Genomic DNA, 18,687 nt, shown 5'->3' on the forward strand with positions numbered 1-18,687 from the left:
TTTTTTTTTAATTTCAGCTTATTATGGGGGTACAAAAGTTTAGGTTATGTATATTGCCCATGCTCCCCACCCCGAGTCAGAGCTTCAAGCAATGGAAGTTAATTTTACAGAACTGAAGTCAAACCAATGATGACCTAATCACATCCTTAATGGGCTTTTTTCCTCCCCTAGGAAGACACTTGTGTGACGCTATACGAGAATATGAACTACCTATGTTGAGCGATACCTAGAAGTGTACTTGTAAGCCAGAAATAATTATCATAGTTCCAAACTGGATAATGGGGATGGCAAGTTTACCTAGATAAATTACCAATTTTATCTTCAGGTTTTAGAGGTCAGATGTCAAACTGCATACAGAAGAAATTTCCTATGAAATAGTCTACGAGTACCTTGCTTGTGAGGGACAAGGCTACTCCCAAAGGAAGCAAAGTGAAGTCACTAGGGGGCCATTTATGTCTCACATGCAGAAACTGGCACATAGGAAAAGTGGCAGAAAAGTCCTAACAGGAGAAACTAAAGATTTTTCAGGCTTTCACACTGCTGATGGCGTTATAAATGAGTATGTCAAGAACCACAAAACATTTCAAACCCTTTGGCAGAGTAATTCCACTTCTAGGAATCCATTATAAGGAACCATTACTAGTACTACTATTACTAAATTACAGTTCAATCACTTGATGAAATATTATCTAGCCTTTTGACAAGGAGGATATATAAAAATTTTAAAAATAGTGCTTAACAATAGAAATCAAATTGAAAAGAATTGAAAAATTTATAAACCATGTTACTACTACATTATGGAAACTAACCAAAAGGTACATTAAAAAAGATATTGGGTTCCACAGAACAAAATAATAATTTAGTTCCCATGGAGACATCAGAGTTATTGCAAGAAGTCTGTGAATCCATCTGTACATATGCATCTTCTCAAACAACACTAAAAATAGAATCACCATGAGATCACAATATTTTTTGATATGAAAAAAATGGGAATCATGTCCCAAGGTTGAGTACAAAATAAGGATGCCTACTTTCGCCATTCCTATTCATCACTGTATTGAAGGTCCTGGCCAATGTAATGGGAAAGAAAAAAGAGAAAGAGAAAGAAATGAAAAGCATGAAGATTAAAACAGAAGAAGTAAAGCTTTAATATATTTGCTGATAACATAATTGCTTACATAGGAAAACTTTAAGAATCTATAAATACCTACTAGAACTAGTAAGTAAATTTAGCAAGTTTGCAAGACCCAAGGTTATAATACAAAATCAGTTGTATTTTCACAAATTAGCAAAGAATAAGCTTCAAATTTTTAAAATTCCATTTACAATACTATTGAAAAAACATATAATACATCTAATAAAACACATATAAGACCTATACACTAAACACTGAAAAAAAATGCTTAGAGAAATGAAAGAAAACCTAAATAAATGGAGAGATATAATAAGTTCATGGACCAAAACACTCAATAAATATTAAGACATCAATTGTCCCTAAAAAAATAAAGAGGTAAGTCAGGACATTTTTATATATGCAGAATATATAAAATACTCCCCAAACTCAATAATGAAAAGGCAAACAACTCAATTAGAAAATGACCAAATGATATGAACAGATATGTCACAAAGGAAGATATACAAATGGCTAATAAACACGAGAAAATGCTCAATATTTTCAGGGAAATGCAAATTAAAACCATGAAGAGATACTGCTACACACAATACAATGGCTAAAATCAAAAAGACTAATATCAAATGATGACAAAGATGTGAAGTAACCAGAACTGTCAAGGTGGAAGTGTAAAATGTATTAATAAAATGGTATAACCAAAGTTTCTAAGAATTTTCGTCTACCCTATGACTCAGCAATTCCGCTCATAGGTAGTTTTCCAAACATGTCAATGGCAACAAAAATATATATGAGAATGTTCATAGTAGTTTTACTCAGAATAGCCCAAAACTAGAAAGAGCTAAGGTTCATGAGGTAGTGGGAAATATAAATTTAGTCTTCCAAAAAGCTCCCAAAACCCCTGTAATCTTCAGAGTGATGAGTGTCTTTTGTTTGCTAATGAGATGACTGAAAGCCGGGGGCCCCTAGACAGCTTTGGGAGGGGGGCTGGTCACCCAAAACACCAGCCATGTGATCAGATGAGAGAGGAGAGTGGGGCTGAAGGTTGAATTGATCACTAATGGCCAGTGATGCAATCAATCACGTTTACGTAATAAAGCCTTCCAAAAAACTCAAGGACTGGGTTTTGATGAGCTTCCACATAGCTGAACACTTGGAGGTTCCTAGAGGGTGGCATACCCAGGGAATGTATCTTTTCCAACTGGCTGTTCATCTGTATCTTTGGTAATATCCTTTATAACAAACAGGTAAATGTAAGTAAACTGTTTTCCTAACTTCTGTAAGCCGGCAAATTAATGTAACTAAGGAGGGTATCTTGGGAACCCCAATTTATAGCAGGTTTGTCAGAAGCAGAGGTGACAACCTGTGCTTGCAATTGGCATCTGGTGTGGTGGGGAGGGGGGCAGTTTTGTGGGTCTGGGCCCTCAACCTGTGGGATCTGCCATTATCTCCAGTTGATAGGAATGTCAGAATTGAATTAAATTAAAGGACTTTCAGGTGGTGTCCACTGAGGAATCAGCTACAGAAGTGACTGTTGCTGGGGAGAAATCCCCAAATATTTGGTGACCAGAGGTCACAGAAGTGTTCTATGTTGTACTGAAGGTAGAGAATATGAAAAATAGTTTGTTTCTTCCTATATCTCTTAGATTCCATTAACAGAATAGATAACTGTGGTATATTCATTCAGTGGAATATACTCAGCAATAAAAACACACAAAGCTACTGGTACTTGTAACATGGATAAATTTCTAAATATACTGAAAGAGGTCTTACACAAAAGAGTACAACTGTATGGTATCATTTATATGAAGTTCTAGCAGCAGCAAACTAATCTTTGGTAGAAAAAAATTAGAACAGGCAGTTACTTGTGGCAGGTTGGGGTGGGGATTGGTTAGAGGAACGTTTTCGATGATAGCAACGTTCTTTATCTTGATGGAAGTTTAGGTTGCACAGGTATAGATATTTGTCAAAATTCAGCTAACGTACATTTAAAATTTAACTATATGTGAATTTTACCTCAAAAGTAAAAAAAACTATAAAGAATGATAAAATTGTAGTTAAATTATATGCATGCTAGGGTATTTGGTGTAAAGTGTATTGATGTTTGCAGACTTCTTTGAAATGCATCAAAAAAATAAGATGGATTGATGGACAAATAGATAGATAGATATGTAGAAAAACAGATATAGTTAAATGTCAATGATAAAATCTAGATGTGATATACAGGAAGTTGCTAACTTTTTTTCAATTTTTCTGTATGGTTAGATTTTCTTCATAATAAATTTTTTTGGGAAAACCAGGAACTGATGTTTTGATCTTATTTTTTTTTTCTTTTTTCTATTTTCTAAGTTCTCTATAATGTGCAATAGTCTTTTTAATTTTAAACATTTTTAAAAGAAAGCAAACCAATGACATTTATGAAAATCAAATATAAATGATTTCAAAACAAGTGAAAAATCTCATTTTAGGTTCAATGAAAGTTAACATATTCACTATTTTTAATCCACTGTCATAAAATTCAGTAAGAACCCTCAGAAAATCTGGTTATGTAGCAAGTCACTATTTTTGAACTAATTAAAAAATTTTTAAAACTAATTAAATGTGCTATTAAAAAGTTTTTTTCTTTTAATGCCTCACATTAAACTTCCCTTGTATTCAAAATCCTCTCTGATATCATTCATTCTGTGTTAATGTGTGTTCACTAAAAGTACATCATTTCTTAGGCTCCGTAATTATCAAACAGGACAACATTTCTTAGGAAAACTGAGTTGGCTGTTTACTTTCAAAAGAGTTTTATCTTCAGAAAAGCACAAGTTTTATGCCAGGTGCTGGTCAATTGTGTCTTGTTAATTTCCAAAACAAACAGAGGAGAGTGCCATGCAATTTCCATTACACACACTTCACCATTAGTACCAGGGTTTATTAGTTTGACACTGCTCCAGGAATAATGGTTTCATTCCTCACTGAAATAAAATAATGTGCCACATAACTCAGCAATGCGGAACTTCTGAAAAATGTTGTCATGTTAAACACGGTCATATTTTTCAGTTTCCATTATGTCAAAACAAAGGCCATTTGCCATAAAGAACTCACTCTGGGTATGGAGAATTCCCACGTGGGCCGCAGACTTACCTCATTGCTATGTCATATGATTCTGGATGAATACAAGTTTGGTCCAAAGGATTTGGCTTCAATAAAACATTCATTGTAGTTTTGCTCTTTTTTTTGCCCTGCTTCTCATTTGTGACCTCAACACCTGCTGAAGATGTCACAACTCCTTGAATTTGTCCTGAAGACTCAGTTTGCTGACTACTGTAGCCATTGATAATCAGGAAAACAACAACAACAAAAAAACAAATTTAAAAAAGGGAAGGTTGGGCAGAAAAGTGTCTTTAATTAAAAATGTACTTATTTCTCTGCCATACAAATATACAAAAAACAGCAACCAGATTCTGATTTTTCACTTCATAGAAATTACTACCTACTTGTTTAAACCACTGCTAATAGGGTTTTCTGTTACTTAAAGCCAAAAACATTCTTAACTGATTCAGTTGTATAATTGGCATTCAATAGAGAACAGAGAAAAATGAAGAGAAATGAAATAAGATTTCTCAGAGCTAAAGAGAAACACAAGTTCTTAAAAGAACCTACTGAGTATAGAATAGGATAAATAGAAAAAGACTCATACTTGACATATTATGATGAAACTTTAGAAAATAAATAATTTTAAAAATCCCAAAAGGCTTTCAAGAGAGAAAAATAAAACACTACTTTGAAAGGGATCTGGAAACAGACTAGTATCAGATTTCTCATTGGCAAACATCAGATGTTAGAACATAGTGCAACAATGTCTTAAAAGTTCTGAGAGAAAATGATTTTGTATTTAAAATCATATACCTAGCCAAACTAGCATTCAAGTAGGAGGGAAAATTAAATCATTTCCAGACATGTTAAGAACTTTAGTATAACTAATACATCCTCTCTAAAAAGAATTTATTAAGGATAAACTCCAGTAAAGACAATGAATTCAAGAAAAATGATAACGTGGGCTATAAGAAACAGTGATGAGCACAGAAATCATAAAAACTTATTAAGTTAAATAACTGCTCATGAATAATGTAAAAAATACATATAAAAAGAACAGTCTGAAACTAAAATCTCAGGTCACCTCATCATGGAAGGTAGACAGAATTGAAGATTCTGGAAGATGGGGAAGAGTCCTAAGTTTTTAGCCTTCTCTGGGAGAACAAAGAGACCTATGTGCTACGAGGATTAGAAAGTAAAAATTTAGCTTTTAATCTAAAGTAGTGATAATTAATGCTTTGGTCAGTTTTCAATGAAGAGGGAGTAGGGAAGCCCATCTATGCTTAGGGAACAGCTATGTCAGTATGAAGTGGTTGTTGTGAAGTCACCTTCACCACCCTCACCTCATACCACTCCTTCCCACTTGCTGTGCTCCAACTGTGCTGGCCTTCACCTCATTTCTTGAACACACCAAAGTTGGCCCTGTCTTAGGACTTTGCTCACTTAGTGTTTGCTTTGCCTGGAATGCTTTCCTTCGGATCCCTGTGTGTGTAGCTTCTTAATTTCATTCAAAACTCTGCTCAAATAACTCTTCAATAAATAACTCATCCTAAGAAGTTGTACCGCTCCCCAAGACAGTGTCATGTATTCCTGTTTTAATTTTTATAGCACTTATTATCATCTGAAACTACTTATTTTATTAGTTTGTTTATTGTCTATTTCACTCATTAAAACATAACTCTGTAGGAATGGGGAACTTGCTGACTTGTTCCGTGCTATATTCCCAGCACCTTGCAAAGAACAGACACTCAACACTTATTGAATGAAGCCCTGAATAACAGACACCTAGAATTTATGCCAGTCAGGAGAAGGCTGGGTAACAATAACAAGAGAGGAGGTTGACAATAGAACCAAAAGTGTACACTTTAAGAATCACCTGCAAAATGTTCGGATATAATCCTGGTTGATTCTGATGAAGCCAGCACACTGTTGGAAGGATTTTGGACCTAGCCCTTTCACTTTCTTCAGCTGTTCTCGGTTGATAAAGGGCCCGTTTTGCTCTCTCCATTCAATAATATTTTTGGCCCTGTTTGCATTAAGTCCTGCAATATGCCTAAAAAAAAATAATAAATGATTAAATATCTCATCTGAAAAGACAATGATATAAAGCATTTGGATCATAAAAACAATTGTAATGACATATTGTCATATGCCTAAATTAATCCAAAAGGGAATTAAATAAAAAGGACAAAGAGGAAAGAGTTGTCCAAGAGGAAAGATGGACAATACAATGACAAATAATGACAAAACAGTAGCTATCATGAAGATGTTGGTAAACTGGTTAATGCTGATGCAAGAAAAAGAACTGTTCCTCATAGTATTTCTACACTATTCACATTCCTTGTATTTCTGAATCAAGTAATAATTCTGCCTATTTCTGGTTAGCTTGGAAAGTGAATCAGCAGAAGTTACAATAGCTACAATTGTGTTGTACTATCCCCCATTTTTTTTGGTCAGCCTGTTCTACAGGAGTTGAATTACAGAAGAATACTTATCCTTGAATGTCATGATTAATATAAAAATATGAAATCTATACAAGTAGTTTGCTTGGGGTTGATTAAAAAATTCAGAGAATCTTAATTTTATTATTACATTCCATATATGGAATTATGAAACATTTGTAGCTGTGATAAAAAAGCAACACCTTAAAATGTAAGGGATATTTTCCATGATACCTGTTTCACAGTGAAAAATGTCCAGATCAGGGAATTTCATGCTGTATCAGGAGACTTGTATAATAAATGCAAAGCTATGAACAAAAAAAGCAACTCTTCTATAACCACAGGGGAAAAAAGTGTATATAAGATGCGATCATAGTATGATGGAAATTTTGACAGGTGACTTGTGGAATTAGTGTAAAAATATGGTAACCATACCTTGAACCCTCAGAATTTATTTTTTAGTTACTGCCAGCTTTGACAGATGCAAGCAAGAGACTGAACTAGTGAAAAGTATCTACTCTCATGTGGTGGGAAACAGCTATTTTCCATGTTAGCCTTATTTAAATTCTATTAGCGACACTAATGCACTCAATGGTTACCATATGCTCTTCACTTTAGACTTGAAATATTCAAAATGATAATGTGAATTGCTACAATTCTTTTCTTAAATGATGTCTTCCCCTCTGACTGATTACCTAATGCAATGTATAAACCCACAGATTTTTTTGTACTTGACAGCTTTATACACATATGTCCCCTTGTTTTAGCTGAGTTTGGGTTAGATTCTGTGATCTTCAGCCACAGACTTCTTGACTCACCTTAACAAAACTTCTGAACAGATGTTAATATCCACTCCCACAAAGCTGACACATTCTTCTACAACACTGTCCAGTGTTGCCTTGAGTAAAGTCTGGGATACATCATGCTGAAAAGACAAAGATCCAATATCAATCAAACGTGAAGGAGATACAGTTCTTGGACTATTCCATTACTCTACCTGTATTCTTGGTAATCGGCTAATACACACTTCATTCCTTTTAAAGACACTGTTAGCAGATGTAATTGAGCCAAACTCAAGGAATCTGTGTTTTTTTAATCTTTAAGCTACTCATACACCTGACTTGAATGTAACAGCACCAGTATTTTTCCCTTGTCTGAAATTCTGCCTAAAGCAGTGGTTCTCAAACTTTAGCTTCTATTAAAATCACCTGTAGGGGTTGTTAAAACACAGGCTGATGGGTCCCACATCCAGATTTCAGATTCAGTAGGTCTGGGTGGGGCCTGAAAATTTGTATTCTAATAGGTTTCCAGGTAATACTGTGGCTGAAAGACCACAATTTGAGACATACTGGTCCTCTATCATTCATGCATTGCCTTGTAGTGTTAATTTCACTTGCATATATATTCTGTTCCTTAGTTCTTAAGAGAAGAAAACATAGGAAGCAGTATAGTAATACTCAATAAGCTAGACAGTAAATCAAACTCTTATGTTTCATCAAATTGAAGATAATATTGTTCATATGAAGTACCATTATTTTATATACTACTAAGAAAGAAAATACACTGTCAATGAAACCATGACATATGCTTTCTTATTGCTTAACTTATTTAATTTTTAAATATTGAAAGAGCTCTTTAGACTCTTTTAGAAATTCTAAAAATAACATATCATGTATAAATAAAAAAATATAAGCAATCTAAACTGGCTAAGGTGTTCCTAAAACTTCTTCACATTTATTGTTTAACTCTTCTGAATCACTTTTATACTCAAAGTCACAGGTGTCAAGTGTTCTTTACAGTGTGATCTTCATGCTATCAAGACCCTTGGTAATGTGGCATGTCTTAAAAGAGCAATCCGCTATCGTCTCTGGGATTTTCTTTCAAGCTTCAGATGTCCATTCTTACAAGCTCTGATGATAGTAGCCCTGTATTAATCTTAACAGAAGGTATCAACAGAAGAGATTTTGGATAGTAACAAAACTCCTATTCCTAACTGAAAGGTCTTTAAATGGTTTATTGTTCAATGGTTTGCTAACTAAAACAGTGAGGGGTTTGCAGTTCAGTCATGTCTCCAGGATTAACAACCAAGTTCACACAGAAATGATTAATATATCATGATTTACCACAGGGCCAACAACAAGTGTAGGACACCATCAATTGTAAGCTGCATCCTGATTTCAGACATGTGAAAGTATGAGAAACTGTTCAGCTTACAATTGATGAAATGAAGTATCTGCAAGTAACTATTTGTTGACTAACTGAAGCCATGTTAAAACAATGAATACACTTGATGTTACTCATAATTCTAAAATTAATGATCCTCTAGTTCCCTGTTATGAAACTGTGGGTCAGCATACTTCTCTTTTCCAAAATATCTCAAGGAAACAAGGAAGACAATATCATAGAGTCCCCAAGTATTGTGATTACATTATTATTTGATAGCAGCAGAAACTTTTGTTCTGGGAGTACTTCTGTATTTCAGTGATAGCTTAGGCCACAGCTAAAAATTTTAGATCTAATTTTAAAAATCTAATAAACAAACACAATCATGAAAAAGATCATAAAGTGAAATGTGAGACCTTACTGTGAACCTGATTACTCTTGAGCCACAGCTTGAAGAAGCTACATAGTCTTTTCTTTGTCTAAGTAGATGAGAAACAACAAAATGAAAAGGATCTTTTAAAAATGAGAGGGTAGGAGATAGGATAATGATGTAAAAGAAGCACAATGATAGCAACAAGAAAAAATATCAGAGGAAAAAGAAAAAACTATAATCAAATTGGAAAAAGGAAGAGTAATAGTTGGGAGCCATAAGAATAAGGGCAAACAAGTCTATCTAGTACTGCAAAGCACACCAGATGGTTAGGATAGCTAAATGAGTAAGCTACGGTCTCTGTAGCAGACAATCTTGATTGCCTATCCTACCTCCAGCCTTCAACCCTTTTTGTTCCTTTCTAACAGAAGCCTGACTGTGTTTCATGCATTTACCCCACTTCTGTAAGGCCATAGGCTTTGGGGAAGCTGGTGCCACCTCCAGTAGACAATATTGACTGGTTAAAACCCATGTTTTTCATACAGTGGGTTGTGACAAAGTAGTGGGCCATAAAATTAATTTGATGGCTTGCTACAAGCACTAAAAAAAATCCAGAAATAAATAGCATAGACCACATATGGCATATTGCAGATACCCTTAATATGCAATGAACAGTACAAAAAACAAAGCAGCCAACTGAGACTATCATGTGAGAAGAGTATAAGATTAATTGGTCAGGAATAGGTATTTGGTTCACTAATATCCCATTTAATCTTCTGACACATTATGGTCAATTTAACCACTGACTGATGGAGAGGTTAAAGAGTAGCTTTACCAAATTATGAAGCAAAGTATGTGCGAAGTTAATCATTTATTGGCAAAGTGCTATTCTTTCAATCAAGTTTAGTTACAAACTTTCAGTGTATTTTTCAGAAAGAACGCTGAGTATAACATCTTTCAAATTCTCAGCAATTGTAATATTTTAACAGAGTCAGTTAAAATTTAAGGGCAGTACAAGCTGCCCTTAAAATGAATAATTTTATACTTAGAAGAAAAAAATGACAGTGAAATAAAACCTAAAAAGGCAAGCTCAACTACCAGCTTTGGAAGTTTTAATAGTGACAAAATTGAGAGAAAATGTTGACTCCAATTTAAATAAACTCCATTTTAAATAGAAAAGAATAATTATAAGACTTTAATATAAACTTGATTTAATAAATGGTTTTACAAATATGCAAAAATATGCAAAACAGTAAGTGACAGTCCCCAGATGTATTGTTGGTAAGTTCTTATAGATGACAACCTAAAAACTTCAAAATTAAGGCTGGGGGTGGTGACTCACTCCTGTAATTCCAGCACTTTGGGAGGCTGAGGTGGGAGGATTGTTTGAGGCCAGGCTGGGCAATATAGTGAGACCTTGTCTCTACAAAAAAATTTTTAAAAAGTAGATGGGTGTGGTGATGGATGCCTATAGTCCCAGGTACTTGGAAGGCTGAGGTGAGAGGATCTCTTGAGCCCAAGAGTTCAAGGCTGCAGTGAGCTATGACTGGGTCACTGCACTCCAGCCTGGGTAAGACAGTAAGGCCCTGTCTCTAAAAAACAAAACAAATAAAAAACTTCAAAATTAAAAAAACAAACAAAACCACTTAAACTCCCCTACCAGAATGGCTTAAATGAAAAAGATGGAAAATACCAAGTATTGATATGGATATGGAACTGGAATGCTCAAAACATTATCATGATAAGTACATTTTAGGTCGGATATGCAAGGCAGGGCAGTTTTATTGAGGATTTAGTTTATATGGTTTAAATGTAACTTCATATAAAACTAAATCAGATATGTTCACACAATGCAAAAATGCATTATTGTTCAATATAAGTTAAACTAGATAGACTGTAAAGGAATAAACAATGGAAAAATTTCTAGGGACACCAAAATTGCCAAAACTGACTCAAGAAGAAATAGAAAATCTGAACAGACCCATTACAAGTAAAGAGATTCAATCAATAATCAAAAATCTCCCAAAAAAGTTCAGAAACACATAGTTTCATTGGTGAATCCTACTAAACATGTCAAGAAGAACTAACACCAATCCTTTTCAAACTCTTCCAAAAACTAGAAAAGGAGGCAACATTTCCTAACTCATTCTGTGAGGCCAGCATTACCCTGGTATCAAAGCTAGACAAAGATACCACAAGGAAAAAACCCTAAAGACTAATCTCTTATGAATACTGGTGCAAAAACCCTTAACAAAATACTGGGAAACCAAATACAACAGCATATTAAAAGGATTATACACCATGACATAGACATAATGTATTCAGTATGTATGAACTTAAGAACCAGACTCACATTTTTTTAGTTGAAAACAATCTCTTGACATTTTTAGCTTTTTATTTTAAAATAATTCTAAGTTTAGAAAAAACATGCAAAAGTAGTACCAAAAGCTGTCCTATTGTCTTCCCTCACATAAATACTTCAGTGTGTATTTCCAAGTCACAAAAACATTGTCTTACCTACAGTATGATTATTAAAATTAGGAAACTTATTGCTGTAATAATACTATCTAACATATAGCCCATACTCAAATTCCATCAATTGTCGAATTCTACTTTATGGCATTTTCTTTCCAATCCAGAATTCAATCCAGGATCACACATTGCATTTAGTTGTCTTATCTTTTCATACTCTGTGGTAGGCAGCTTCTAAGATGGTTCCCTGCAATCCTCAAATCCTGGTATTCGTGCATTTGTGTAATCCTCTCCTATTGAGTGTAGAATTCATTGATGAATCTTGTTTGAATCAATTATTATTAAGATTATTTTACCACTCACAATGACCTATTTGTGCAAAAAAGTACTTTCAATCTTGACTCAAATAAAATTTAAAAAAACAGGCTCAACACTAAATCATATATGCTCACAGCACTGTCCTTATGTATTCTGGACTAGAAAAAATTCATCAACATCCTATATCTATAGGTTAAATTAATTCTTTTCTAATTATTGTGTTTGGGTATTTAAAAACTTACATTTAAATGTAAATAAAATAGCATTTAACTTCATGATTGGTTGTATTGTTCTGAGAAACATTTATTTTGAATTATGTTTAATTATAAAAAGAGACATATACATATACTCAAATATACGTATAATGGGTGCCCTGGTCATGATGTAAAATGTATTTTCAAGTGTGTCATGATCAAAAGATATGAAAAACAATAGTCTAAGCCAATCATGGTAGTGTCATTCCATATATTCAATTATGGCAAATGAAATGTGAGGGTAAAATATGCCAGGCACTTCAGAAAAAAGAATTCAAAGCTCTTAAATACAGACCCTTACAAATAGCCGGCCTTTTCTTCCTTTGATTCAAGTATGACTCCTGGAACCTGGCTAAGCACTATATCATGTGATGGGACTAGCCTGAGGAAAAGCTGACTCACTGAGGATGGCAGGTGGCAGACATTGAAAGACTGGGTCTTCATGATACTCCTGAGCTTCTGAATTAACTAGTTCTGGACTCACCCCTCCTCTGGGCTTCTTGTAACAAAATTTCTTTACTGTTTAATAAAGAATAATAAATATCCTTATCGTTCAAGCCACTTTGAGGTGGGATCTCTGACATTTTTCTAACTGATGCAGTCACTTTATTTAGGGGCTCAAAGTCAAGTGGGAAGATTGAGGTGATGAAAACAACAATGACCTATTATCAAAAACTTGAAATTTTATTGTCAGGTGTTGTTGTAAGGCTTTATAATAGCATCTAATTGAATCCTCACAATAGTCCTAAGAAATGTATATATGATTTTATGCCGCACCTTCATATATAATAATTTATTCTAAGGAAACAGCAAGACACATGTGCAAAGGGGTGTGTTTGTATGTATACAATCTAGAAATCCATCCAAAGGGGACTGATACAAATAAATTATGGAACACTCACAGAATGAACTATTATGAGGCCATTAAAAAACACACTGCAGACCAACTATTTCACCAAAACACCATATAAGGAAAAAGGTCCAAGATAACACAGAGTTAAAATATACTTTTTAAATTCCTCTAGCAGCTACATATGTAAGAGAAACTTCTGTAAGTTATATTTGGGGGAGCAAATACTAAAGAAAATTCCATACTGCCTCCACAATAATGTCTTTGACGTTAAAGCAGAGGCATTCATTCTGCCATTCTAAAAACGTTTTCTAAGCAACTGTTAAGTACCAGACACTGTGCACGTTGTGCTAGGTATTGAAAGTATAGAAAAAGTCGTATGTATTCCAGGTCTTCAAGAAGCTCCACTTAGATTTGCTGAAAGCTGAGGTGTGACACAGCACCCTACCAGCAGTCACCAGTACAAGAGGTGAGAGGCCCTGGACTGACTGTGCTAATAATCCCCAAGGACTTGAAGCCAGGAAAAATGGACTGCTCCATTTTTAAACAGAAGTTTTCCAACTCTGAATTTTTGGGCAAATTGCTTGAATTGTATAAACAGTTTCTTATGAATTCAAGGAAATACTGTTTGAGCCATTATATTTTTACTAAAATTTATGAGATTTTAAAAAAGAAACATAAATGATCATTTATGCTAGTCAGCTTTTTTGACGTCAGAATCTGCATTTTTATTATTACTCTACCACAAACTTCTTAAGAATTGCTCATCAAACTGCTGTGTTTTATTTTACCCTGAAGCACTAAAATTATCTCAGAATTATTTTTTTTAAAAAGTCCTTCCAGATAAAACACTGTGGACTACAGCTCCTAGAGCAATAAAATTTCACTTTACATATCCCATACTAAACTTTGTGTATTCCCAAGTGGTTTTCTAGTGCAGTATTCTTACTGAAATCTTTTTTTTTTTTGCTTAGTGATCATCACTCATATCCTTTTCTGCCTCTTTACTATTGTCAAAATACAAAATGCAGCTAGAAAATGAAAGATGCAAAAAATAATAAAAAAAAAGCCTTATGGGTGCAGGGTGATTAGAATTATGAGGATATATTGTATTCTTGAAAAATGCAAAGAGAATAGATGTCCAGTGTTCCCACCACAAAAATGATAACTGTGAGGTACTGCACTTCTTGATTAGCTAGATTTAACCATTTCACAATGTGTATGTACCTCAAAACATCATGTTACACATGATAAATACATACAATGTTATCTGTCAATAGGGATAGTCTACCCAATTTCAAATAAAGCAAGTTTACTTCCTCATCTCCTATCTACTTTTCTTTGATTGGCATGCGATAGTTTAAAAGAGTCATCCAGAGGAGCGTGTGTGTTGAATGACCCATGAAAGACAAAACTGACAAGAGAATGGGAAACATTTGGGAAAACAGAATTGTGTGTGCTTAAAAGAAGCTCCTGGCCGGGCGCGGTGGCTCACGCCTGTAATCCTAGCACTCTGGGAGGCCGAGGCAGGTGGATCGCTCGAGGTCAGGAGTTCGAGACCAGCCTGAGCAAGAGCGAGACCCCGTCTCTACTAAAAAAAAAAAAAATAGAAAGAAATTATCTGGCCAACTAAAAAATATATATATATAGAAAAAATTAGCCGGGCATGGTGGCGCATGCCTGTAGTCCCAGCTACTCGGGAGGCTGAGGCAGTAGGATTTCTTGAGCCCAGGAGTTTGAGGTTGCTGTGAGCTGGGCTGATGCCACGGCACTCACTCTAGCCAGGGCAACAGAGCAAGACTCTGTCTCAAAAAAAAAAAAAAAAAAAAAAAGAAGCTCCTCCTCCACTTCTCCAAAGGGATCTTTATATGCTTCCTTTAAAGACTAAGACAATGTTCAGCACCATAGAAATACTTCATTTAACCTTTTAAAAGCCTATGTATTCTAGCTTTATTGATCACAGGTAATTACATACAACGGGACAAATAATCTTGAAAAAAAAGACGTGAAAAAGACTTTATAAACACATTCTTTTAAAAACACATACATTGAACACTAGCAGAACATTTTTATTTTTTAAATGAATAAACTGAACAATGAACAACTCATTGTGCCTATAAGGCTCTAGGGTTAAGATGGCAAAGGACATCAGCACTAGAAGGATTTTTCCACATCTGGAAACATAAATTAAAGTATGGCCGGTGGTCATAAGAGGGAATAAAACACAGGAAGAGATTCTCATTGCAAATCCTCCTCCTCTGATAAAACATATGAAAGGTATGCTGAAGACACCTTTATTCCTAACTCAGTATTTAAGCATCCAGTGTCTATGAATATATACTATTTAATGTAAATCAATTAATCAAGCCAACTTGACAGAAAAATCCTCAGGATAATGATCATCTTATCTGTTCTGCACAAGACAAATGGAAACTAATTTTAAAAATCCAACCTTCTAGATCTTAAATAGCCCTACTCTTAAGGCATATATATATGAAAACAATAGCACAAAGAAGGAAGGTGGTGGGGTGTTATAATATTAGAAACTATAGACTGTGAAAAGGTAAGAATATATATTCTAATTCCTAGAGTAACCAATAAAAAATGAAAAGAAATATAGCTGAAAAGCCAATAGAATTAAAATGGAAAACTAAAAATTATTTGATTTTCTGCCACAATAAGGCAGAAAAAGAATAACAGAGGACCAAAAAGCAGATGGGACAAATAGAATTGTAGACCTTAATTCAACTATACCAATACTTATATTAAATGTTAGAGAAATACATGCTCCAACTAACAGGAAAAAATTGTCAATAAAGATCGTATCACTTAAAATCTTTGCATTTTTCTCTTTGCAGATTATACCTTAAAAAAGAACTGTAAGCAAACAAAAATACAACCTAAGTTTCTAAACTGGTGGCGAGATAATCAGTTTAGAAGGGAACAGCGATGCCCTTAACTACATCTCTCTCTTGGGTTTCATAAATCTAGAGCAGGTGGCTGGGGTACAAAATACAGAACACTCTGATTTATGTCTATTGGAATCTGATATTAGATGTCCTCCCCAGATGTCTTACCTCCGAGACCCTAAAAGGTAATTCTTTTCTATATAGAGTAATTTGCAAAGCCAGAATTATTCTCAGCATAGCTTCAGTAGACCACATGGGAACTCAGTTAATGAAAAAGATCATGCAGTTAGATAACACAAGCTTGCTAGTTAGCTGCTTGTTTGGTTCTCATTCCATAATTATCAACACAAGATACTGATCCTACCTTAAAAAGTTTCTGGTGATGACTGATTAAAGTTTAAACAAAATGTATAACTTCTTTATGTATCATGAAACTAAAAAATGCCTCTTTTCATATGTTATCATAAACATGAGACTATCGTGTTTAAATTTTAATTTAGTCAGGCTTTCGCTCTATCTTCCAGTAGGTACTCTTATGTCCCCTAGTGGATACACGTCGATATGGTGGAGGAAAGATAGGGGCAATACTGGCTAAGTAAAGGTCTATAAATCCTTAATGCCTACCTTGCCCATATACTTTTCCAAACCAATGCCTTGCACTATTCTAATTTACCATAAACAAAGAAAACATTAACATATCTGAACTGGACCACACCTATTTTCCCCATGTGTGGTCACTGGGCTAAAACATAATCCTGGCTCATGACATATACATGAACAAATGCACACCAATTAGCTATACATTTTGACCTGACATAATACAAAGGAGTCAACATTTCCACTGTAAATCTCTATTTTTAGAGATTTATAGCTTAGTCATAAAAACGGACTTTAGAAAAATTTAGGGTGCAAAGATTCAGCCACAAGAAAGAATTTTCCCTTCTAATAAATTAAAAGTAAAACAGTATGTAGAAATCTGATCTGAAACTATGGTTGTGTGTGTGTGTGCGAGCATGAGGGAGAGAGAGAGAGAGATAGATAGAGGGAGGGAGTAAAAAAGGCAGGCACCCTCCTCATGCACAGAAAATTTGACAGCCTAGTATTTAAACTGTGTTTGTTTGTTTGAAGGGGCAGATTGTGGAGACAGAAGGGGGTGTTAATGCAAAGTAATTAAAAAGGTTTTGCTTCCCCAAATGTAGAAACAATATTTCCAGTAATAAGTTCTAAAGATACATTTTCTCTCCCCAAATACAAAGACATGCATGTGGCCACACATGCAGTCAGATATGAATTGGCTTCCAGCCCATTATTACAGACAGCAAACTTTTCCCAATTAGACCAGAGGCTGACACTGCCAGCCCAGGATCCACATTAATGTTTTTCTACCGAGTCAGAATGTTAATACGGAAAGGCAAGAGTTCCCTTTTGTTTCCACATCCCCTCTCTCCACACGACCATGGCAACAGATCACCCAGGTGCACTACATGACGTGCAAGTCACTCCACATCTAGCTACCTGCACTGATGGGAGTGAAGACTGGGCTCCAAAACTCTGCCTCTCATACCACTCCTATCCCCATTTCCTATCTTATTATCCACAGTACTTACTATCATCTGATGCACCCAGGTGTGTATGTGTATAAGTAAATAAATATGTTTTGTTTGTTGCTATATCCTGCTACACAGTAGGTGCTCAATCCTACTGTTGTTTTAATCTGCTCCTTGAGTATTGGTTTAGTTGAGGATCTGTGTGCATTTGCTGTCCATTTACTTAGACTTTTCTTTATATACCCATTTCCTCATACCATGCTTCTTAGTACACGGTAGCTACTCAATAAACTAGATAAAGGAAGGAACAGTTAGGGACAAATTTCTAGCAGTTCAGTTTTTGAATTTTTTTTTTTTTTTTTTTTTTTTTTTTGAGACAGAGTCTCACTTTGTTGCCCGGGCTAGAGTGAGTGCCGTGGCATCAGCCTAGCTCACAGCAACCTCAGACTCCTGGGCTTAAGCGATCCTACTGCCTCAGCCTCCCGAGTAGCTGGGACTACAGGCATGAGCCACCATGCCCGGCTAATTTTTTTGTATATATATTTTTAGTTGGCCAGATAATTTCTTTCTATTTTTAGTAGAGACGGGGTCTCACTCTTGCTCAGGCTGGTCTCGAACTCCTGACCTCGAGCGATCCACCCGCCTCGGCCTCCCAGAGCTAGGATTACAGGCGTGAGCCACCGCGCCCGGCCTCAGTTTTTGAATTTTTGTTGCTTAAGCTGGGAATTTGGTTTAAGAAAAAGAGTTGCCCTAAAATAAAAGGAGATATTGGTGACATGGCACTCACTGCTTGAGGTTATTGCAGCAGCATAATGTAAATTCACATTATAGAAAACCTTTTTTTTAGCAGGTATCAATAAATAGCAAGTCAGAAGAAGAAATGTTATGTACCTTTTTTTAAAAGGATTGATTGATTGATTAAAACAGGATCTTGCACTATTGCCCAGGCTGGAGTGCAGGGGCACAATCACAGTTCACTGCAGCCTGAAACTCCTGGGCTCATGCAATCTTCCTGCCTTAGCCTCCTGAGTGGCTGGGACTACAGGTACACGCCACCATACCTAGCTAATATAATTTATTTATTTTTTTTGTAAAGACGAGGTCTCACTATGTTGCCCAGGCTGGTCTCAAACTCTTGGCATTAAGCAAT

General features: G+C 35.2%; 1 protein-coding gene across 2 annotated transcripts in view; it reads right to left on the bottom strand.

The window, feature by feature from the left end:
• Positions 1-18,687, bottom strand: part of SRBD1 (S1 RNA binding domain 1) — a 187,224-nt gene that overhangs the window by 17,097 nt on the left and 151,440 nt on the right. Inside the window, exons 17-19 of one of the 2 annotated variants that reach the window (XM_045549525.1) lie at positions 7,473-7,579; positions 6,090-6,266; positions 4,262-4,441 (exon numbers count right to left, since the gene is read on the bottom strand). In XM_045549525.1, coding sequence (XP_045405481.1) covers positions 4,262-4,441; positions 6,090-6,266; positions 7,473-7,579 — 464 coding nt within the window. The remainder of the gene's footprint in view (positions 1-4,261; positions 4,442-6,089; positions 6,267-7,472; positions 7,580-18,687) is intronic. The other variant, XM_045549526.1, reaches the window with a different exon arrangement.

The sequence above is a fragment of the Lemur catta genome, chromosome 4 (assembly GCF_020740605.2).
Source record: "Lemur catta isolate mLemCat1 chromosome 4, mLemCat1.pri, whole genome shotgun sequence".
Classification (NCBI taxonomy): domain Eukaryota; kingdom Metazoa; phylum Chordata; class Mammalia; order Primates; family Lemuridae; genus Lemur; species Lemur catta.